The sequence below is a fragment of the Myotis davidii genome, unplaced genomic scaffold, assembly GCF_000327345.1.
Source record: "Myotis davidii unplaced genomic scaffold, ASM32734v1 scaffold271, whole genome shotgun sequence".
Classification (NCBI taxonomy): Eukaryota; Metazoa; Chordata; class Mammalia; order Chiroptera; family Vespertilionidae; genus Myotis; species Myotis davidii.
The window spans coordinates 1,721,401-1,746,063 of NW_006284839.1; the positions used below are offsets into that span (position 1 = coordinate 1,721,401).

The following is a 24,663-nucleotide window of genomic DNA, read 5'->3' on the forward strand; positions in this document are numbered from 1 at the left end:
ACCCATGCATGAATTTGTGGACTGGGCCTCTAGTTTCACATAATTGGAATTATACATGAGATTATTTGTGACTGGCTTCTTTCACTTATCATAGTGTTTTCAAGGTACATTCATGTTACAGCACATATTAGTACTTCATTTCTTTTTATTGCTGAATAATACTCTATTATATGGATGAATCACAGTTTGCTACCCATTCACCAGTTCATTGGCATTTGAGTAGTTTCTCATTTTTGGAAATAATGAATAAAGTTGTTTTCTAAAGCTGTTATAAACATTTGTGTACAGGTTTTTGTATGGACATGTGTTTTGTTTTGTTTTTCCTTTTTCTGTTTTTTTCTTGTTTTTTTTTTTTAATCTACAAACCATTGTGTCGAGGGCTGATTTTCAATAGACCGCAGTGAGGTAGCTGCTGGACGTGTGTTTTTATATTTCTTAGGTAAATACTTAGGAGTGGGGTTGCTACACTGTAACAGTGTATGTTTAACTTTATAAGTAACTCCCAAATTGTTTTTTGTTTTGTTTTGAAATAGCTATACCATTTTGCATTTCCACCAACAATTTATGAGATTTCTGGTTGTTCCTTGTCCTAGTCAGCATTTGGAATTATCAGGGGTTTTCTGTGTTGTTATTGTTTTTAGTAATTCTAATAGGTGTGCAGTTCTTTGCTAGTTTCAAGTGAAAATCTTGCAATATGAAACCATCAGAAGGAAAATTTAAATGCAAAGTAGGCATTTATTTACTGAATATCCATTATGTGCCAGGCCCTCAGCCAAATGATGGGAATATGGAAGAAATAAGACACATCTCTGCTCTCATAGAAGTGAGTTTATTGAGGATGACAGGGATATAAAGAAGAAATTATAATAGGTTGAATCATTGCTATAACTGGAGCTAAAATATTGGGGTGGGGAGGGGAGAGTCCAACTATACCTAGAAGTGGTCAGCTTTGGGAAGGATTTCGACATTTATGGTCAGTTAAAAAAGAAAACAGTATGAGGAGCTGCATGTACCTTTGCATAATGTTCCAGGATAGGTTTTGGTTGCAAAGGTCAAGCTTCCCTTACATTATCTTGTCTAATAAATCAATGCCTCATAAGCTGTTTGGAATAATATGCTGCCTAACAATCTTGTGATTTGGAGCAACACCGGGTAGTCTCATGCATAATAACCAGGGAAAGGGCAACTTTAATTTTTGTAGTTTCTTTTAAAAATATATATTTATTTTTTATTTTTTAAAAAAATATGTTTTATTGATTTTTTCCAGAGAGTCAGAGAGATGGATAGTTAGAAACATCGATGAGAGAGAAACATTGATCAGCTGCCTCCTGCACACTCCACACTGGGGATGGAGCCTGCAACCTGGGCATATGCTCTGACCGGGAATTGAACCGTGACCTCTTGGTTCATAGGTCGACACTCAACCACTGAGCCATGCCGGCTGGGGTTGTGAAGTTTCTTGAAGCCTACTCTTCTGTATCCTTTCTCCTTCCTAGGTCTGTCTCAGACCTCCATCTCACTTTCTGTCTTTTACCTGGCACACTGCTAAACTGTATAACCCCTCCTTTTTTAAGTGCATCTGTACTTAGCTCAGAATTGTTTACCACAGCCAGAAGTTGTAGCAACAGGCTTTGAACTGTTTGTCCAGTTGACCCCTTCAGCATTCACCTGGCCAGATTTGGCCTCAGTAATGTAGGTCATTTCAGGTGAATACGTGATTCCAAGGGCCATCTTTCCCTGTGTCTGATGAACTGGGCCTCTTATCTGACCTGCATGGCAAACCAATGAGAAAAGCTGTGACAGAAGATTGGGGATGGTAGGGAACAAGAAGAGACTAGGTGAACATTGCTGGGTGGTGCTTCAGGCTGTCATGCTCATCTAACTTTTGAGTATCTTTCAGAGCAGATGAATCTATCCTCTTGCTTGTTTTATAAACTTACCGAACACCTTTGCTTGGTTTGCTATTCTATAGCAAGGGAAAATACAATCTGATAAGAAGGTTAAAGTAATTGGAATTAGTCATCCTCAAGAAGAAAAAGATAAGGAAGTTGTAATTTCTTACTACAGTGGGTCCTTGACTTACGAGTTTAATTGTTCCGAGACCGAGCTTGTTAAGGAGCTCGTTAAGGAGCTCATTAACTCAAATTACTCTGTCAACTCAATGCAAAAAATCGGGGAGAGGCAGCTGGTATCTCAAAAAACTCGTTAGTCGGGACACTCGTAAGTCAAGGCCCCACTGTACACTGTCATCTTATTCCAGGCTATATTGAGAGTTCTTGAGAATTTCTTGTATGGAAGACTGGGTTTAACAGTAATTTTAAAAGAGTATTAAAATTCACAGCAGGTGGTGATTAATTAATTATTCGTTTCTTTGGACAGAAAAGGGAGACAGGTTCAACTTCCTAAGAACCTTGAGTTAGATATAAGGAGCATTTGCTTGCTATTGAGTGATTGAAGGAGAGTCTACAATCATGTTTTCCAAAGGGTTACACATGTAGGGCTAGTCTTATTTGGGATGATTAAAATTTACCACTGACTAAAGAACTTAATACTTACTGAAGACAGGATGAAAATCTGCATTTGAAAGTATTTTTTACCCTTCCCCTGAGGTTCACGACATAGGTTTTCCTTTATTTGGAAAGGTTTTTAATCTTAGGGTAATTATATGTCAAGCTGTTCAGTACTATAGGAAAGTTCAGTTTGATATAGGAACCTCATGCTTTTGATAGGTTCTGAAAAATAACAGCAGTGATTGGCTTAGAACATTAAGTAAATGTCCTATCTGTTCTTGTGGTACTTTTAAGCAGATTCTGTGCTTGAAATCACTACATGTTGAGCTTTTGAATGTGTACAGCCTTTTTGGTTTTTACACAGGCTGGCAAGTTTCATATATCCTTATTTTTCAATATTATTGGTGTCCTTCATAGAAAGCAGGGGTCAGGAAACCATTGTGACAAAGTAGACCAAGCATGGAAGAGATGCAGTTAAAGGGCCAGAGCAGAAATGTTGAGAAAATTGGGGGATGGGAAAGATATCTCAAAATCAGAAAATGTTTGCCTTGGCCAGAGTGGCTCTGTTGGTTGGAACATCATCCCGTACACCAAATGGTTGCAGGTTGTGGGCTCTGTTCCTGGTCAGGGCATGTACGGGAGGCAACGGATCGATGTTTGTCTCTCACATCAATGTTTCTCTCTCTCTCTCTCTCTCTCTCTCTCTCTCTCTCTCAGAATGTAATCTAGTTAGAAAACAAGAGCAATAGTGTAGAAATTTAGAAATGGCTAGTTTTTTGGCTTCAAATACTTATGTGTTGAATGCATTTAACTTTGAAATGTTTTATCAATACATACATTGAAGCTATATGATAAACAGAAAAACCTTCCTTTGAGAATTCCTTTTTTTGTTTTCTATATTATTTCACAACCCCATTGATCCTTTCCTAGCCCTTTCAAACATCTTTCCATCTTTTTCTTTTTTGTTAATCCTCACTGGAGGATATTTTCCCCATTGCTTCTCTGAGAGAGTGGAAAGGAGGAAAGGAGGGGGAGAGAGAGAGGGAAGAGAGAGAAACATCGATATGAGAGAGAGACAAAGATTGGTTGCCTCCTGCACCCGCCCCGACTCATGCCGGCATCAAACCTGCAACCCAGGTACGTGCCCTTGACCAGGAATCGAACCCGAGACCCTTCAGTGCTGGGATCAATGCTCTATCGATTGAGCCAAACCTGGCCAGGGCCACCTTTCGATTTTTCACCATGTTTGTGTCCTTTCTTCCCAGCCAAGCCCCCATTGTTCATTGCACACGTGGCACCTGATCAGGGCAGGAACATTGGCATGTTACTGGCATGGACTGAACAGACCTGGGTTCACGTCCTGGTTTCTGACCAGCTTTGTGACTTGACAAACAGTTGAAGTCTGAGCAGTTTCATAACCTTGTGCGCCTCAGTTTTCTCCTCTGTGAAATGGAGATAATGCCTACCCTGCAGGGTGTGGTAAGGTTTGAGATTATGGCTATAAAGCATTTAACCCATGATTCATTATATCTTTTGGTTCCAGAGCTGCTTTTTTTTTCAGATGCTTTTGATCCCTTGTATCTATCGGAGAGGAAATGTCTGGAGATAAGCCAGAAAGGGTAGAATGTGTTCTGGATTTCTCTTCTAAGGAAAAGGCAGGTGCGCTGGATAAGGCTGGTAGAGGCAGGCCCAGGCCTGGGCTGGAGGATAGATCAAGCTCCTTTTTGAGTTTAACTAGTTGTCAGTTCAACAAGGATTATTGACCAAGGGCCAGTAAGGGTGGCAGGGTGGGGTCAAAGAGGCCTCTCTCTGATTGTGCCCGGATTAGGTTGAAGGGGATGTTTATGAAAGGATTTAAGGTGAAGTAGGCCAGAGGCAGGCAGGGAGGCAGTACAATGAATGTCCTCAGAGCACAGTCTGGATTTGACTGGGTTTGAACCCTGGCTCAGCTGCTTACTAGCCCTGTGACCTTGGGCCAGTTACTTAAATCGCTCCAAGATTTAATAGTTTAATTTATAAAATGGGGATAAAAGTGACCTAACTTGTAGAGTTGTAAGGTAATGCATTTAGCATACTTAGAACAGTGCCAGGCACATATTAAGCACTTGAATAATTTATTAATATATTAAGTCAAGCTGGGGGAAGAAAGAAAGCAGGGCTAATGAGCTGTATAGTGGGGGTGGACTGCCTTTGTGTACCAGTAACTGATAACATCTGTCATTGGTTATATTCAGAGGAAAAGAGTCAATAATGGGATACATTATTTATAAATGTCCTAATACTTCCTGATGTGTTTGTGTGTGAAAAACAAATGAAAAATATGTTTTCCTTATTTTTCCTATATTGGGAAACAAAATGTATGGAAAAAAGATGAAGAAGATTAGTTGCCACCCATAACTTTTGTTGTGGAAGGGTAAATTGTAGTTAGTTTGTTCTAGTCATAATTTTTGTGGAATTTCACTGCAGAATTTTTAGTTTTTCTATTCTTTCTCTGTTTCTTTCAGGCTTCCTAGTTAATCAGTTATTTCAGCCATGTTTACTACTTGTAAAACAGAAAGGATACAGCAAATAGAAATTGATGAGGCATAGCTAGAATTAATTTTAGTGAGAAATTAAGCCTCTCAACACGGAAGTTTGTTCAGTGAAAGAAGCCTGGGCACATTCTGTCACGCATTTCACACGTCACACTGCGGAGCACTACTGGGCCTTGCTAGGTTAGCATCTGTGAGCCTCTCATCTTTTAATCTGCATCCCAGTACCATGACGTGGCATCACAGAAGTCTCTGTGTATTCTCCCTGATATTCCAGTAGCCATCACTGTACAGATGCTTTGCAGTACATTCTGTCTTTAGCACTGAAGACAGCTATAAAGAGAGAATTATTATCACCCCTGTTTTATGGATGAAGATAATCAAGCCTTAAAAATTTGTGCGGAGTGACATGCCAGGATGTGGCAGAGCCAGAATTTGAAAATAAGATGTCGGATTTCAGTGTTTGGGCTTTTAAAAACCAGACCACCCATTGTTTCTCGAATTCACAATCCACTGAAAGTCAGACTGCAAAGCTGACTTTTGGCAAAGCAGCCAGGCTTGTTTATTTGCTGACGCTGTCCTTCTAGTCCCCTCCCTTATTTAACTGCCCCATTTTACAAATCAGATTCATGAGCGTTAACGGCTTAGTTAACTTGAAGAATCATCCCGTCTAGTGGCTCTCAAATCTATGCAATCACCCTGGACATTTATTTATTTCGTTTTAATTATGATTAAGTGGATTTTAGCTGGGGACCAGGAACCTACGTTAATTTGTTTTACATGTGATTTTGACATTCTGACAGGTTTGGGAACCACTTCAGGTATATGAACCCTCTCCAAACATCCCCTCCAGTTTTCCTGACGGGCAGTCACCTAACATCTGATATTATCTTCTGACAGGAACTCACTCCGACCTTAACAGGAAGATCATTTCATCAGTGATTAGATGCAACGCTGTGTTTCTAAAGAGTTTTCATGTAATATCCCAAATGGATTGGATTAATTTCTTGGACAGATTTTTATACTCCTTGGAATTGGCGTTGAGGTCAGATCCAGATTTGCATCATCTCTGAACCTCATTTCCCTCTGTAAAATGAGTATGTTATCTACCTTGAAGATTATACCAAGAATTAAATGAAAAAAAAAAAACAAAAACCTGTCCTGGCTGGAAAGATTCTTGGATTCCTTAAAACAGCCATTTCTTTTATATATATATATATATAATTTTTTATTATTATTAGTTAAGGTATTACAAAAGGCATGTTTTCTGAGGTTCAGAATGAGTGAGATCATGTGGTATTTATCTTTCTCTGACTGGCTTATTTCACTTAGCATAATGCTCTCCAGTTCCATCCATGCTGTTGCAAAAGGCAAGAGTTCCTTTTTTTTGACCGCAGCATAGTATTCCATTGTGTATATGTACCACAGTTTTCTAATCCACTCATCTGCTGATGGGCACTTAGGCTAAAACAGCCATTTCTTATAGTCCCTTCACTTTAGCAGCCTCTCTTCAAACAGCCCCGTGGGAGGTGTGGATAGGTATGATAGAAGGCTCCTAGACATTTATTATGGGATCATCAGTGCCATAAATAGGTTGTCATTTGCCTCTTTATCAGCATACTTTTTTTTTTCTTAACCTCTGGCTTTTTCTTTGGGCAAAGAATATGATACCTCTTATGGAGAAAGATAAGCCTGCATTTCTGGAAGTTCAGCTTTATTCCTTAAGTAATTCAAGTTTCCACTGATAATTTGAACCCAAAGCAAAACAAATGATCTCCAGGAAGACCTGAAAAGTAAAGGAAAGGACCTTCTTAAATTATATAGAGACCAAAATGGAGAACCAAAGAAAATATTCCATGTCTCTTTCTTATCCAACAATAGGAACAGATAACTGATGAGTGTTAAAAGGAAAACATGGCTGGGGGTGGGGGAACGCATCAGGAAACTAAGAAATATTGACTACTTGCTCTCTGGCACACACAATGTGCCTAAAATAAGCACTAAGTAATTTCAACCTAATTCTAACAGGATCCCAATTTACTAGTGAGAATACTGAGGCCATTGAGAATGACTAAGACAAGCCTTACATCTGGTCACATGACAGGTCCATATTCAAAACACCTAGGACTTTATAGAATGGGAGTTTAAAAAATAATTACAATACACACATACACAAATATGTGCTGTTTAATAAACAGATGTGACTTAGTTTTCATTGTACTGCATACATTCCTCTGTCAAAGCACTTGTCATACTCTTATTTTAATTGGTTATGTCCCTCCCTGCTAGTTACTTGCAAACAGGGACTAGGCCAGTGGTCGGCAAACTCATTAGTCAACAGAGCCAAATATCAACAGTACAACAATTGAAATTTCTTTTGAGAGCCAAATTTTTTAAACTTAAACTATATAGGTAGGTACATTGTTATTAACTTAATTAGGGTACTCCTAAGCTGGCCGTTGCTAAAAACTTCCTCAATCTGATTGAGGTATGTTCACTGAGGTCGACCCTTCCAACTCTCCCATCCACACTCATCTTGTACGCTTGTTTTGTAAATCTCCTTTCCGAAAACTGACTTCTGTGCATGGGCCACGAAGTTTCAGTCACACTGTACGTGCGCGCCCGCACGTGGTATTTTGTGGAAGAACCACACTCAAGGGGCCAAAGAGCTGCATGTGGCTCGCGAGCCACAGTTTGCCGACCACTGGACTAGGCTACAGCATTTACTGCTGAACTGCCAGGGCCTAGTAGGGCAGTGGCCTCAACTTGCGCATTAAAGGTTTGTAAAGTCTGTGTCCCCCACCCCTACTCATCTATGAGTTGTTGTTCTTTTAAAGGATAGGGTTGCAGAGATATTAGAAATAATGTAGCTCAATCCTCTCATTTGTATAAAGGGAGGAATTTCAGGCACAGACTGGAGCAGTGGATCATAATGTTCCCCAAAGCCCCAATTGTTTAGAGTTGTTCTAGCACTCTTGCCTCCTGGTTCTTAGTTCAGGGCTCTTCCTAGGACCTGCATGCGTTCATGCTGCATTCATTTATCCAGTAATCCTCTGAGTTCTTTATGTTCACTGCCGAAATGTCACCTCCCTTTTTGCTTCCCTGGACAGGAATACAGCTAAGCTGTATACCAGAGACCAGAAGAAAACAGCTTTCCAATAGTTTAAGACAAACCTGGAAAATGGTCATCGTAGCTGAGGTTTATACCTGTCGTATTATATCGTACTCATCATGTCCTGTTATTCATTGGAGAGGATAAGTGATCATTTGCAAGGCTGGATAAACTGTTCACGATCCTGAGAATAATCTCTCATTGCTATGGTTTGTTTTGTGTGGTTATTGAGGTGTATGTTTATCTTGCTTTTCTTTAAAAAAAAAAAAGTATTTTTTTATTGATTTTAGAGAGGAAGGGAGAGGGAGAGAGATAGAAACATTAATGATGACAGAGAATCATTGATCAGCTGCCTCTTGCATGCCCCACACTAGGGATTGAATCTGCAACCCAGGTATGTGCCCTGGCTGGCAATTGAACTGTGACCTCCTGGATCATAGGTCAATGGTCAACCACTGAGCCACACCAGCCTGGCTGTCTTGCTTTCCTTAAACAAAAACCAACTAAATCTGTTCTCTAGTAATAAATTAGGCCATGGACTGCACTTCCTTTTAGACTCAGACTACTAAAAATAATTGGTAGGTGATGGTCTCCCATGGGCATGAGTGAAATGTGGCAGAACAATTATTTTTTTTCACTTTTTTTGTGTTAGCTTTCTATTTGCAAAATGTTTTTGAATCTAACAGGAAAACACTACCTTGGGTTAAATTTTTTTCATGGGAATGCTTTTCAGAAGGTAATTTTAGTACTTTGGACATGCTGTAATTTTTATAACATATACCGAATGTGTAGACCTTATCATATGGACTTTATCAGTCATAAATATGAAAGATAGGCAATAAAATTGCATTGATGCTACAGTCACTTTTTGTGGAAAGTAATTTTCAGGAAAGTAATTTTATGCTTTTCAGGAAAGTAATTTTATACTGAGAGTTTTTAATTATGGTCTTCCTCCAGAAAAAAACAGCACCTCTGTTCATTTGAGTAGAATCTTCACTTAACCGTGGGTGCAGGGGGTGAAGGGCAGAGGTCAGAGCCAATTCACTTGACTCTTAACCTTTGAATTTACTTTTTTAGTTCACTTGAGAAAAAGTCAGCCTGAAGGAGTGGGATACGCACATAAAAGACGATTAGGGAAAAAGGGTAATAATTTAATTAATGGAAACTTGTATTAAACGTAATGTTGCCAAGTCATTATTATTTTAAAAAAATATATATATTATTGTTTTTTTACAGAGAGGAAGGGAGAGGGACAGAGAGTTAGAAACATCGATGGGAGAGAAACATCGATCAGCTGCCTCCTGCACACCCCCTACTGGGGATGTGCCTGCAACCAAGGTACATGCCCTTGACCGGAATCGAACTTGGGACCTTTCAGTCCGCAGGCCGACGTTCTATCCACTGAGCCAAACCGGTTAGGGCCATTATTCTTTTTTTAAAATTCCAGCATTAATGTAAGTTTAGTGTCCTTCTGAAATAAGCTATTATTCTTAATGCAAAGAATGACTGTGCGTTTATTATTAGAACTATCTGGAACTTTGATTCACGTCATCAGTACATGGCAAGAAGCAAATGCTATGGTATTGATTTTTATGGAGTGATTTTATGTGTTGTCTTATTGTTCTGTGTTTTTATTTTTAGGACCGGAGTAGGCCCTATGACACTTTTAACTTGCACTCGTTGGAGAACTCCTTAATGGATATGATAAGGACTGATCATGAGCCTCTGAAAGGTAAACACTACCCTCCCAGTGGCCCACCAATGAGTTTCGCTGATATAATGTGGAGGAATCATTTTGCAGGTTAGGAATATTCATATGTCCATTCCTTGCTTGGTGTTTTAAACAAAAATCAGCTTTTTAATAATTGTGATTTTGTTTTGTTTTGTTTGTTTGTTTTTTGTTTGTTTTTGTTTGCTTCTGTAAAGCATTGTGGAATGTATTTAAAGTTGATTTTTTTAAAACCTGGGTTCAGCTACCTATGATTTTCAAGGTTGATGGCTTTAATCATAATGTCTGGCAGAAGCATGTGCTGGGCAGCTGAAGTTGCAGTTACGGCATGAGACCAGAAGCCACATTTTCTGGGCTTTGCATTTGGAATCCACAGCCGAACCTGGATAATTCATTTAAGTCCAAGCATACTGCAAGGAAATAGGAGATTTAGTCAACTAGTCTCCAAAGACTACTTCAGAAAACTTCATACAAAAGGGTTTCATTTTATTAAAATATAATCAGTTTCCTAGTATAGCGAGGTAACACCACACAGACTTGAGAGCAGCCAGCGACCCGTTTGCATTCTCTCAGGCTAAAACATTAAGGAAAATGTCTTAAAATGTGTAAACGTTTTGGCTTAAATATAAGGCAGAAAGTCCCAGCGTCAGCAATATTAGGATTTCCTACTTTTACAACCCATGTAAATTCAGGATCGAGGCTGATGTTACATTCATAATTACAGCTAGTTCTTTTTATGGGTTATAGGAATTTTTAGGGGCCCCAAGGTATTTTTGAATACTGTAATGGAAATTTTCTGTTGAAGTATCTACAGTGCTTGGGTTCAGCGCCTAATATCTGAACACTGTAAAGAGTTGGCCACAGGGATGTCCATCTTGTCCAAACCCTCCTGTCCTCTGGATGGGGAGGAATTTGATCCCCTCTGGTTCTCTGCAGGCTCTTATAGAGGGTAGGAGTGACTGCGAACACCTGAGAGCCATTTCCTCCAGCCACACCAGGAATCCATTTCATCCTTTTCTTGTCACACTCATGATTTTCTGCTGCGGTCCTCAATTGCCAGTGAAAAGAGAGTAGTTAACAGGCTATAAAGAAAAGAAAGGATTTTGAGAAAAGCTATATTTTAAAGCCGTCAGAAGTAGGGAAAAAAAAATCTCTCATTGATTCATTGTTATATTTAGTCACTGTTACCATGTCTGTCTTCAGTTGAGAGATTAGATACATGGCCATTTAAAGCATATTTCACTTCGAAGTGAGAATGACGTTAAAAAAGAAACCCATGATATTCACAGACTTTTGTGTTTTTAATATCTTCAAAGGCTGCATTTGTCTGCCTTCTCTACCTCGAACAGCTAGAAGTCTCTCCTAACCTAAAATATTCAGCCCTTGTTTTTTGTTTTTTTAAATATATTTTATTGATTTTCCACAGAGAGGAAGGGAGAGAGACAGAGAGTCAGAAACATCGATCAGCTGCCTCCTGCACATCCCCCACTGGGGATGTGCCCGCAACCCAGGCACATGCCCTTGACCGGAATCGAACCGGGGACCCCTCAGTTCACAAGCCGACGCTCTATCCACTGAGCCAAACCGGTTTCGGCCAGCCCTTGTTCTTTATGCGTATTTGTTTTAGCTTAGTCTGTATTCTTTTCATCCAGCAATAAAATGTAAAAGGATATTAGATTACAGCCTGTAAAATAATTTTCCAGAATTTTGTGGATATTATTTAAGTGGGTGCTATTGTGCCCTGCCGTTTGAGCGTAGCATTGTATAGCAAGTGTGAGGAGGGTACCTCACTACAGTGTAATGTAAATACCTTATTCCAGTTGTGGTGGCCTTTTTAAATATCGCATGTCTAACTGCCTGTGCGTAAATTTTTTCGCTACACTTGCAAATGTGAGGTTTCACCTATGCAAGCCTTCTGCACTGTACTTATAGATATATGTCCTCAGAAATTGGAAGGCATTTAATATGTACTTTTTTACAGCCTCAATAGAGTTGCAACCTCTCAGTTCATCATACCACCCACATTGATTTCCTTATGAGGGGACCACTTCCCATGTTCAATTACAGCATTGCGTCAGCGTCCTCTGGTGAGGGTGGTTGAGCTTCCTGCTTCCCTTTTCCAGCTGGGAGACTGTTAGGTCTGACTTATGGCATCATGTGTTTGAACCTTATTATTCCTAGTAACATAATTATGATGCTGGTATTTTAAAGGAAAGATTTTAAGTAACGTTTGACTCTTAAAGAGGAGCAAATTATAGTAACAAAAAGGTCATTAAAAAAATAAAAGAAACATTGTGATGGCGTAGCCTTTATTTTTGTATTTCCCATGTGATAAACATTATCCGTGTTTTTATCTGGTCTTTATAATTTATTGATAGGCCTTACACTTCAGATTCTTAGATTGTTCCCAGCTTTTTCCCTCCATTGTCGGCAATGCTGCCATGGATGAGTTCTTGCACATAGTTTTTTCTCAAGGAAAATTTATAGAGAGGGTCTCTGGGTCAAAAGATATACACATCTAGTCAATTAAAAATCAAAATATGTAAGCATCTAGGTGAATTGCGCTTGAAGAGAAAGGTGGTGGGCTAGGAGGCCTAACCGGTGGCTTCTGGATGAGTCTGTCTAGAAACGCTTCCCTCCACTCCATTCTGTTTTCCCTCTTCTCTTTAGTATCCTCTTCTCCCACTTAAACATGGGAACTCTATTTTGAGGATCTCAACACTCAAGTGATAGAGTCCTTGATTTTTTATTTGCTTGCTTGTTTTGGTGTTTTCCTCCGAAGCTCAATTTTCTTTAGAAAATAATACATTCTTTCTCGTTGTAAGGAATTCAAGTAGTACATAAAAAAACAAAAAGGAAAGTGGAAAAAAATCACCTGAGACCTACTACCTAGAGATAACAAAAATTGTTTATTAACATTCTTTCAGACATTTTATATTCTCTATAGAGGAGATGAAATTCCAACTCGGCCTTTCTGACTTTGCAGTCACTCAAACCTGTGTTTGAATTCCGACTCTGCCTCTAGTTAGCTATTGATCTAGATAAATTAGTTAGCCTCTTTCAAGTCTTAGTGTCCTCATTGTTAAAATAAAGCACCTACTTCACAGAATCAGATCAAGTTTCTGACACCAGAAACTGCTCAAATGGTATCTATAATTTTTTTTTTTTTTTTTTTTTTTTTTTTAGTGGTAGCTGGCAGTGGTAATGGTATGCCTACAGCCCGGCCTGGGCAATAAATTAAACCTTTATATTCCTACAGTGTTTCCTTCTAGCTAGGCTGCAGCTAAATGCTAAAAGCTTGCAAATGCAAGTTGCCAAAGTTTTGTACTTCCCATATGTAAATAATGATTGTCATGATCAAAAACCACCAAAAGGAGAAAGGAAAAGAATCCTCCTAAGTTATGTGGGCTTTCCAAAATTGCATATCTGAATGATGAAAAGAAAGTATAATAAAATAGGATATCACAGTCATGAAAAATAAAGAACCTCATATGTACTTAAAGTGAAGGTGGCGAAAATATGTTCACAGTGATATTTCATCTTAGAAATGTATTGAGTAAGAAATTCCTATGTTCAGTTGTTCTCTTGATTCAGCGGGAAGAAAGGGTTAGTGGGAGAAATGATGAAATAGGAAGTTCAGGAAGTACTAAGATTTCTGCTTCAGCAAAGAGCTTTAACAGTTTTCCAATTTTGTTTATACGTAATACTAGGTCAGCGTTGAAAGTGTTTGTAGGAGATTTTAAAAGACCCATCTCCCCTTTTACCCCCCAGTAGTAAAGTAGTAGAGAAAAAGTCAAATTGGTCTTTCTTCACAGCACTCAGGAATGTCTTCTGCAGTGTTGATCAGATCACAGAATCCTATTTAAATAAAACTTAGACTGAATTTTGGCTTCTTAAAGAGCTCAAATTACAGTTCTTGGTTATAACAGAGAAACATTTCATCATTACATTTGCCTCTTACCACATCTTACGTATGACTTTCCCTAATGTTCATTTGAGGTAATGTCTCCAAGAGATGAGAAGGAGAGTTTTGAGATGGGTGATGAACTAATGAAGTTTGAGGTAATGTCTCCAAGAGATGAGGAGAGTTTTGAGATGGGTGATGAACTAATGAAAACGGTTCCTTATTTCTTTTCTAAGTACAAAAGTCCTTGGGTTGGTCTAGGTATGAGTGAGGCCTGGGTGGGAGGAATTATTCTCTGCCCTCTTTTCTAGTGGACTGAAGGGATATTCAACGCTTCTCATAACTGTGAGGATTAATGGGATTTCTGGCATTGGGAATAAGGGATAAGGGAATAGGTTCATCCTTATACCCTTCTTACAGTGGTCCACTGACTTGCTGCTAATGATGAGGGTTCATCCAGCCGCTGGGGAACCCTATGAAAACCCAGGGTCATTAGGTTTGGTTAATCATACCCTCCCTTAGGATTAAGATTCAAAGACAAAGTACTGAGAGAGAAGAATAGGGAAATACCAACCACAGTACATTGGGCAGTGGAGGTGACATTGAGAGACAAGATTTTCTCTCCACCATTCATGGAACTGAAATTTGAGAAATGAAAAGAGCAGGTGTCAGTTGAGAACTGATCTTGAAGGGTTTGCTTTTCAAATATATACTCAAATGGGGGAAAAAATAGCTGTCTTCCGATAATAGTGCTTTAAAATTTAAATTGACAGAAATTTGGAAGGCTTAGATACCACCCCTTTGGTGTTACAGGGCATTTTATTTATTCATTACGATTTATATTTAGTGGCATTTAGCCTTTCACAAAATTGGCCCTTTCTGTGGCGTGTGGAGGCTTCCTCATTTTAGGAAAAGTGCACCTGTCATTACACTTAGTTTGTTCAGAAAAACATACTTTCTCTTCACGAACCTGAATCATTACTCCAGTTCTATTTTGTGTTACCTTCCTTAAGCTCTAGCTTATCTGGTATAAAAGTTAGCAGATTACACAAAGTTTTAGGGCACAGGTTCTAAATTAGAAAAAAGTGATTTTTCTATACTGGGAGTGAGGGTGGCGGGGGGAGAGACACAATAGATAGAGTTGAGTGATCTTTTTATAGGTACCTCCCATTAATTTGCCCAGTGATCCTTTCAATATAGCAATGTAATCGCCTGTGAGGTTGTTTTTTATCTCCTGAGAATTTTGAAAGGAAAAGACTGAGTACTTTAATCTTGGGTACTACCTCCAGAAATTCCAATTTAATTGTTCCAGAGTATGGCCCGAAATGAGGAAATGTAGGCACATGCTAAAAATTATCCACTACTGGTATGCAAAGAAGCTAGGATTTGACCTCAGGTCTAAGCTCACAGCTTTTGCTTCTTGGTTCTTTGGAACATATTTAGAATATTATAGTACCAGTCTCTAATCATTTTTCCCTGAAAGGGATTTAAAAGACCTTTGTATTGTATTCTTGCATATCATATTATTACATCTTGTGGATACTTTCTCTGAAGGTATATACCTTCAACTTTATAGAGAAAAGTGGTAGGAAACAGAATCCAGTAGAATATTCATTTTGTCTTATAACCTTCTCTAGAACATGGCACTCACATTCTGTTCTGGGGAGGTCTCTTGAAGGACTTGACTTTTTAGAGCAAATGGGGATGATTGCGGGAAGATACAGCAGTTGTTCCCTATCACATAACATATTGCAGGAGTGAAGAGGTGACTTTGCATAATTAAGTATGAATTAATAAAAATTCTAATTTTAATTTTGGACATATAAAAGTACAGCTTTAGTTGGGCCCTGACACTTTGAATAATAGTAGAGGTAGTTTTTTAAAAAGAATAACTGTTCTCTTAAATATGAGTGTGAATTGAGCTTACGAGACTGATTTTTACAGTCTGAATAACCATATGGAACCCTGTTCTCCAAACTCTCCCTCCATCCCCTCTGACCCCCATTTACCAGGCCCTGTGCAGTGGGGAAAAGTGGGACACAGCCTCAGATTTCCACAGCATCATTCAACTCAGCAAAACCAAGTAGGCCTTCCAGTTTTCGAAACCTTATATTTTACACTATACTTAAAAGATAGCTAGCTGACAAGAACAATTTAAAAATAGCAGACCATGGACAGGTGACAAAATGTCACGCTGGCAGCACCAGACTGAATTAACAAAAATCACCAGATGTCACACACTTGATTCTATTTTCACAGCTGATTAAACAGCAGTGTTTGTTGGACAAAAGAAAGGAAAAAGAAATGGCCTCATCTGAATTTGGAATCAGTTTTTCTTTTGCTGTTATATTTTTGTCTTTCCTCCAAAATGCCATAATAACTGTAAGACTTAAGGCATTCAAAATATTAAATAAAAAATAAAATTAAAAATAATCCCCAATTTTAGAAAAGAAACCTTTGGTCATATGCAGTTCCTAAACTGGAAGACTGTAACTCAGAGAGTTAACAGAGCTTGTCTTTGATTGGTGATCTTGTTTTCTTTATTTTTCTCTGTTGTCTCATTTTCTCCAACGAAGATATATTGCACTTTATAATTTAAACGTGAACTTTTGAAGAGGTAAAGAAAGTAGCTTAAAGAAGCCATAAGTGGTTTTACTAAAAATAATTTGCATTTAGTTGGGAAAAAATAGATTATTTTTAAATAATTGGTTCTAGTGGGTCTGGCATTGACCCAGAGTTTTTTTTTAATAATATATTTTATTGAATATATTGATCCAGAGATCCATGGGTCAAAGAGGCTAACCGAATTAGGGAGGATACCAGGAAAAACAAAAAAGTTTCTGCTTTTTAGCAAGTAGTGATGCCTTCGTCTACAAAACATTGCCCAAGGCTCTTGTTTTTGCTGCATCTTTAGGAAGATTGAATCAGAAGAAATCATTATGAGATGGAGGATGATTAATTAGAAAGCTACCAAGCTTCTTTTCATTTTCATTTTTCCTGGCTGAAAAGTCCTAAAACCTCATGGAAAGCGTCCAAAAAGGATCCAACTTCTGGAGGACTGCAGAGAGGGGCATACAGAAACATACAATAACTATTATTTGATGCAGTGATTGTAAACTACATAATTCTTTTTAAAATGTTTTTTATTGATTTTTAGAGAGAGGAAGGGAGAGGGATGGAGAGATAAAAACATCGATGAGAGAGGAACATCACCGATTGGCTGCCTCCTGCATGCTCCCTATTTGGGATCTAGTCTGCAACCTGGCATGTGCCCTGACCGGGAATCAAACCAGTGACCTCTTGGTTCCTGGGTCAACACTCAACTCAATCCCTGCTGAGCCACATGAACCAGGCATAAACTACATAATTCTTTACCATTAATGAGCTTAGCACAAGAAATAAAGGAACTTGAATGAGGATCATCTAAATTTGGGCTTGCTTTGCTTTCTTGATAACCCTTTATTATTCTAGGAATGTTGAGGGAACATATCTAGCTTTTAAGAACCACACTTACCTCTGAATATTCCTTGCTTAAAGAGCAGAGAGACCTTCTCTACATAATATTTCCTAAAGTTTGGATAGGCAGCGATTTTGAACTCTCGTTGCGTTTCTAGGCAGACTTTGCAGTGACTGGGCTATTTACTGTTAAGTGTGAATACCTCAGAATATGTGTAAATCACATCTAGTTTTCATGACTGTTAGTATTTGGTGGTAATGAATCCATACAGTATCTTGGTTATCTGAAAATAATGGAGAGAATATTGATATAGCTAACTGAAATCAGAATGAAATTCTCTCTACTGAATCAGTCTGTTCTGGTGACAAATTTTCCCATTATAGGCTCTGATCAAGGTGGTGGTAGGAGATAGCACTCCCAGCATATGATACAGACTATAACTTTTAGGGGCTCTAACTTGACTTAAGAGCTGGAAAAACATATGACACATAGATACTGTTAAATTTGTCTTTTAACAATTGGTAGTTTTTGAAACTCCTAATTATTAGCTTCTGGTAAATATGAAAAGATCTTAAAAAATTCATTAAAAACAATAAAACAGTCAATTCAGTTATTAAGAGATGACTTGTTACTAATATGATGATTTTTCTGTAGAAAACATTCAACTGTATTATTAAAAAGAATTTTACCATAATATAAATGTTAGCAAAATAGTTTCCACAAAATTAGAGATAGATGTAATATCTTCCTCCGGATAAGGAAGTTTAAAATAATAAAAACTGAAAATAATTTTTTTGGAAAGTTCTTTAATGCTTTATGATAAAATTAGAAGTTTCATCAGAATCCATCAACTGTTGATGATTTTTCCATTCTTAATTACTCTCTCTGTCACACACACACACACACACACACACACACACACACACACACATCAATGCAAGCAACATTACACTTAAGAATTTTGTTTTTTCCTTATGCCTTAATATGAAATTTCACAAATTACTATGATCTGAGGGTCTTTAAGAGATTACGATGGTTTTGATTTCACAAGGAATTCATGATTCCCCCTTTTTAGTTGAGGCAAATACTGTGATTTTTCCCTTTTGGGCCAGAAGAGTTTGATAATGCTGTTTGCCTTCAGTACCCCATAACAGAATTCAATACCAAATGATGACTGGCCTTTTGCAGTTGTTTATAACACTGTATTTGTTGTAAGAGTCAATCACTTCCTTATCTCCAGCTTTCTCTGCACCAGTCTCCCCCCAAATGCTGTTGACATTTAAACAATGGTAGTGACCTGAAATTAACATTTTTCTGAAATTTCATGTTAACTCTTGACACAATTGGACATGAAAACCTAGCAGAGCCAAGTTCGTAGATATTAGCTTTACACAAAAGCATTGTTTCAGTAATGATTTTGTTGTGGGAATTGGTCAAGAAAACTTACTAAGTACATTTTTTTCTCATATCAAACTCTCTCTGTTTCATTTTTGTTTTGAAACACCCACCTCTTTTTCCTAAATAATTAATGAAAAAGCAAATCAAATGTCTACATCTTCCGCTCTTAACCTTGAAGGCTGTTAGTTGAAATATCTGATTTATTCTTGTCACTTTGTAAAGGGCCAGAGAGTAAATATGTTAGGCCTGTGGGCCACATGGTCTCTGTCACACATTATTATTTGTTTTTTAATTTTTGTTTTATAACCCTTTAAAAATGTAAAAATGATTCTTAGCCCAAGGAGGGGAACAAACACAGGTAGCCAGCCAGTGTGGGCAGAAGTTTGCAACCCCTGTAACTACTATAGGGACAAAGGTCTGAAGATAAACATTATGCCCAAGGTCATACAACTAATTAGTGATAGGGGCAACAATAAGAACCCCAGGTTTTTAGCTAGTCATTGTTCCCCAATTCATTATATAAATTTTACCATCGTCCAGTTGCCATTCTGGTAATGGTTGTATTTTTGAGTCACTATGAGAACTTCATCTTTTTATTCCTCCTTAGCTTCAAGTTTATATAGTTCTTTAATTCATTATTTTTCTGCTTGAATTTGAAGGGCACTGTGAATGGTTGTTTAAATAAAATGCTTACTTCAGGGAGTTGGCATGTTTAAATCGGAATGCAGAGATGTATTAAAATTTCAGAAGATTATAATGGGAGCTTATTGTTTTGTTTCGTTTTATTTGTTGTTATTGAGACTTTGGCTTTGTTTTAAAATTTTTCATGTGTATATTTTATGACTTGATTTAAAAACTTTTGTGATCGCTATGGCCTTTGATAGCATTGTTTGTTGTCGATTAATTTGTTTTAGCTTTTTGTAATGTTCGTATTTTGCAATGTTTTGAAATGATTATATTAAGCATTATTTTTTGTGTGCTTAAAATAAAATTATTTTATTTTTTAGGACGCATGGGAATAAATTTCCATCATCCAGGAACAGATAATATTATGGCACTTAACAGTAAGTCTTCATGTGAAATATCCTATAAAATTAGCAGTCAAGTTTACAGCATGTTATTTCCATGTTTTTTTTCTTTTTAGTAATTTTTGTTATTTTTCTATTATAGTTGACATACAGTATTATATTCGTTTCAGGTGTACACCCCAGTGATTAGACATTATATAACTGACTAAGTAATGATTTATTGGGATATTTCCACTTTTTTAATTGTTTATTATATTTGAACATTTCGATGAGTAAAATGTAGACCGTTATTTTATACTAGTGGTTCTGAAGGTGTGGTCCCTGTAGCATCAGCATCCTTTGGGAACTTATTAAAAATGTTGAATCTCAAGTCCTACTCCAGACCTGCTGAATCATAAACTTTATGGATGGGGCCCAGAAATCTGTGTATTAACAAGTCCTGTAGGTTATTGTGATGGAGGCTAAAGTTTGAGAATGGCTACAGTGTGCCAGGGGTTGACAAACTGCAGCCCTGTGAGCCCACTGCCTACTTTTGTAAAGAGTTTTATTGAAGCAGCCACTCCCATTCCTTTATGGATTGTCTTGTGGCTACTGTTGTGTTACAATGGTAGAGCCCAAAAAGCCTAAACTGTTTTCTATGTGGTCCTTTACAGAGAACTTAGCTGACCCCTGCTGCATACCATGGGGGTGGAGTAAGGAAAGAGGAGGAGGAAAGGAGGGAGGTGAAGGGACAGAGGGGAGGAGTGGGTTAGATAATGTGAAGGACTAAGTCAACTTATTTATGCATAACTCAGAATTTTCTCATTTTGGTAGGTAGCCACAGTTCAAACTGGACATCCCATTAATAGAGTTTACGTAGTATATAGGTGTTAACAGCTTTTTAGGTTAGAAATATTTTTGTCAGTAATAATTATTGGATTGAGTTCTGGAGCATCAAAACCTTGTTAACCAGAAAGTCATTGTATTAGTTAATCCTGAAAGAAATTTCTGGCTGGCATCAATTCTCCTCCCAAGTGTCTATGGATCAAATAAATACTTTGCAGAAGACATATTTTCAATCCTGACTTGATGAGAGAGACAGGTATCCTGGTGAGCATTCTCACTTCTCAGTACTACTTCCTAAGTGTGAATGGGCCAATTCCCCATTCTTTGGTGTTCCTAGTACGTTCTTTTCCTCTGAGAATGACCACTGCTGAGGTCATCTAAACTGAAATTATCAGTTGTCAGAAGGACCTATACAGCCATTGATTTAAGTTTTCTCCTCTAGCAAATGAGTGATATCAGGTTGCCCACTCTTATCCTTTCAGATATACAAGCTAACTCCTGATACACCTGGCGGACATCCTGGTTAAATCTAGGGTTGTGTACTATATGGCCCCTTTCCCTCTTGAGTAGGGATGTTAAAATGCCAGTGGAGTTCCTTAGGGCAGATTTCAGGTTATCTCTAAAGTATATATTTCATATTTCTTTTGGCTCCAACATGCAGTCTACCTCCTAGTGTGCTCTGCAGAGAACCCATGACAGTGCTTGACAGTGTGGTTCTCATTCACTGTGCACACATTTTGTTCTAAAGAGCTAGTATCCCCTTTTTGAGGGTCTTAGAAACAATAAAAATTTACTCCACAGTATTCACTTCTATGTTCTAATTTCTAAAAGAACGGTCACTTTACATTCAGATTGTGCTACCTCTAATTTTTTTTCTAGATGTAGGTACATTGGGGTGAAGATGAATAGGCACGCTTAACTTGCTGAGCTTCTGCGATTTTGTGAAAGTTTGTGAAAACACTGCAGCCAGGTGGTTAGGTGTAGAGTCGAATGTAAAAGGAAAGAACAGCATGGTAGTGTGTCTCTGCCTGAAGGAGTGAGTGTGTATTTGAGGAAAGATTGAATCTGACATGATGTGAGTTCTCTTTTGCAAGAGGGAGAGGATATAATTTTTTATTTTCTGTGTAAAGTAAAAATGAAGCTAGAAGACATTTTTCTTTCTAAAAGGTTTTGATACTTTGTTTAGATTCTCTTTAATTCTCTGCTTTTAAAGAAGAGATTTTGCTTATATTCTTTCCACTTGGTGCATGTTACTTAAATTGCCCCCTTTAGCCTCTAAATATTCTCATCTTTAAGAAAAGGGGACTGAAATTAGGTCATCTTAATGATTGCTTTCATGCAGAAGATTCTATGATTCTGTAATATATTTTAAAACATCTAAAGGGTCACTCTGGCTGGGGTGGCTCCGTTGGTTGAGCACCATCTGTGCACCGAAGGGGTTGCCGGTTTGATTCCTGATCAGGACACATGCTCTGGTAGGAGCCAATTGATGTTTCTCTTTCTTTCTCCCTATCCCTCTAAAACATTTTTTAAGAATCTTTTTTAAAAAGCTCTTTGATTCATTTTCCTTTGCCATTGGGCCACTTTGATAGGAAAGTTGAAAGTGATGCTCATTCATCTCATCTTTATTGTTGTAATCTTGTTTAAAACATGGCAGTGTTTTCATTTTCTAAAAACGGTAAAGGAACTTGCTGATGTCATGCAGCCAGCAAATCGTCATTTGTGGCTTGGACACACACTGCCAGTCAGTCTCTTAATCCAGTGTGATTTCTACTCTTGGGTTTTCCCTGAAAGATCACTCAAGTTGCATTTAGCTCCTTTAAAAGAGTTAGCTGAAGAATACTTTATTGATCTTGGAGAATTAGTGCACCTCCAAAAGGATCAGTTTTACTTTCAGAACATAGTCTTCCTTGTTAGTGGCGGGAATTTTAACCATACTTCCAACGAGGCCTCTAGTCAGTGCAGACTGGAAGCCTGCTTTCCAGGACTTGGTATGCATAGGATCCCTAGGTAAACTGAAGTTGGTGAAACTTTGCCTTCTTTTCTTCCTTGCTCTTCCCACACAGATACCTTTGATAACTGCGTAAGTTTTTTTCTTCAGCCTAGTATAGTGGAAATAATGCAGTTTGGGGGAGGAAGGGCAAACAGATCTGGGTTTAAATCCTTGATCCATTACTGATTTGCTACCTGGGCAGCTTACCTGGTTTTTAATTTAAAATGAATATATTCCTGGAGAGTATTATACTAAATGAAATAAGCCAGTCAGAGAAAGATAAGTATCACATGATCTCACTTATATGTGGAATCTAAAAATACCTATTAAAACACTGATTTTAATTCATAAAATAACAGCTTTAAGTATAATGATGAATAAAAAACTAATGCTATGGTAGTAATAATGAAATGAAATGAAATTTGATTGCAAAGTTATTTTTCATTCATCTTAGATGATGCTACTAAAAGCAAACACTTAGAGAATGAAGTTTGTGGAAACTCTAAAGAAATTTCTGGGTACTTTCAAGAACTTGATAGGTTGAAATACTGGCTCTTCAATGTTGGAATTTAAGAGTAAAGGCTTTCAAATGTCTGTCAACTGGTGTATTACTTTACTGGGGCTGCCCTAACAAAACAGAAGTTTATTTTCTTATAGTTTTGGAGGCTGAAAGTCCAAGGACAAGGTAGCAGCAGGGTCGGTTTCTCCTGAGGCCTCTCTCGTTGGCTGGCAGATGGATGCCTTCTTTCTTGACCCTCACATGGCTTTTCTCTGTGCAGTTCCAGTATCTCCTTTTCTTATAAGGACACCAGTCCTATTGGATCAGGGCCTTACCCTTATGACCTCATTAACCTTAATTCTTTAAAGACCTTCTCTTCAAAAACAGTCACATTGAGAGTTAAGGCTACAGTGTATAAATTTGGGGAGGGGGGACATATTTCATTTCATAACCACTGGGGAATGGGTAAACTGTGGTATTTCCATACTAGTACTATGGAATACTACTCAGCAATAAAAAGAAAAGAAATATTGCCCTGATCAGCGTGCGCAGTGGTTAGAGCATTGCAGGTTCAATGTCAAGGGCATGTAACTGGGTTGCAGGTTCAGTCCCTGACCTCAGTCGGGGTGCATGTGAGAGGCAACCAATTGAGGTGTCTCTCTCACATTGATCTTTCTCTCCATACTCCCTTCCTCCACCTCCCTGCCAGTCTCTCTAAAAATTAATGGAAAAAGTATCCTCGCGTGAGGATTAACAAAAGAGAAAAAAATACTAACACAGGCAACATCATGGATAAATCTCAAAAATACTGTGTGCTACATAAAGGAAGCCAACACATTTATTCCATTAATGTGAAGTTGTCAAAAGGGTACACAAACTATAGTACAGAAAGCAAATTAATGGTTGCCAGGGGCCGTGGTTCAACAGCAAAAGGGCATAAGGACATTTTTTAGGGAGATGAACTGTTCTATATCTTGATTATAATGGTAGTGGTTACCTCACTGTATTATTACCAAAATTGATCAAACTGTACACTTAGAGTGGTTGGATTTTATTAAATATAAATAATACCTCAACTTAAAGGGAAAAAAAGAATAAATGCGGTGGAGCCAGTGTTGACCTGGACTCAGTCCCAGCTTTGCTGTTTTAGTAGCTGAGTAACCTGGTCCCAGTCACCTTCCTGGCCTCAGTGTGTCCATCTGGAAATGTATATTATGGCAGTTGCTTTGCAATTAGAATAGATTTGGTTAACATTTAGCATGCAGTGCCTGGAGCATGATAAATCATCTATTGGTTATTACATTTTACTTCATGGTATTTCTTCTCTTTTGTAAAGTATGTCAGTAACACTATTATTGTTTACTGTTTAGTGTTACTTTCTAGGCTTGCAAATGAAATGGAAAGATTTTTCTGAGAAAAATATGAAAAGTCCAAGAGAGAATGGTAGGAAGAAGGGGCTTTAAAACATCCAAACACTTTATGTAAATGTAGCAGGTGAAAATGTACCCCATCCCTTCAAGCATCATTTTTACCTGCTAAGTTCATGTTGTTTATAGAGAAGTTGATCTTTCAAATTACAGTGTGCCAGATTGAGAATCACTGACCTAAAACTATGTTACCTACCACTATAAAGACAAAGATAGAGGAGGAGCATTTATGAGATAAACTCCCATCATT

At 37.9% G+C, this 24,663-nt stretch overlaps 1 protein-coding gene across 1 annotated transcript in view; it reads left to right on the forward strand.

The window, feature by feature from the left end:
- The window catches only part of CPEB3 (cytoplasmic polyadenylation element binding protein 3), a 139,838-nt gene that overhangs the window by 25,447 nt on the left and 89,728 nt on the right, over nt 1-24,663 (forward strand). The window contains exons 2-3 of the mRNA XM_006755095.2: nt 9,795-9,954; nt 19,649-19,705. Of these exons, the coding sequence (XP_006755158.1) occupies nt 9,795-9,954; nt 19,649-19,705 (217 nt within the window). The remainder of the gene's footprint in view (nt 1-9,794; nt 9,955-19,648; nt 19,706-24,663) is intronic.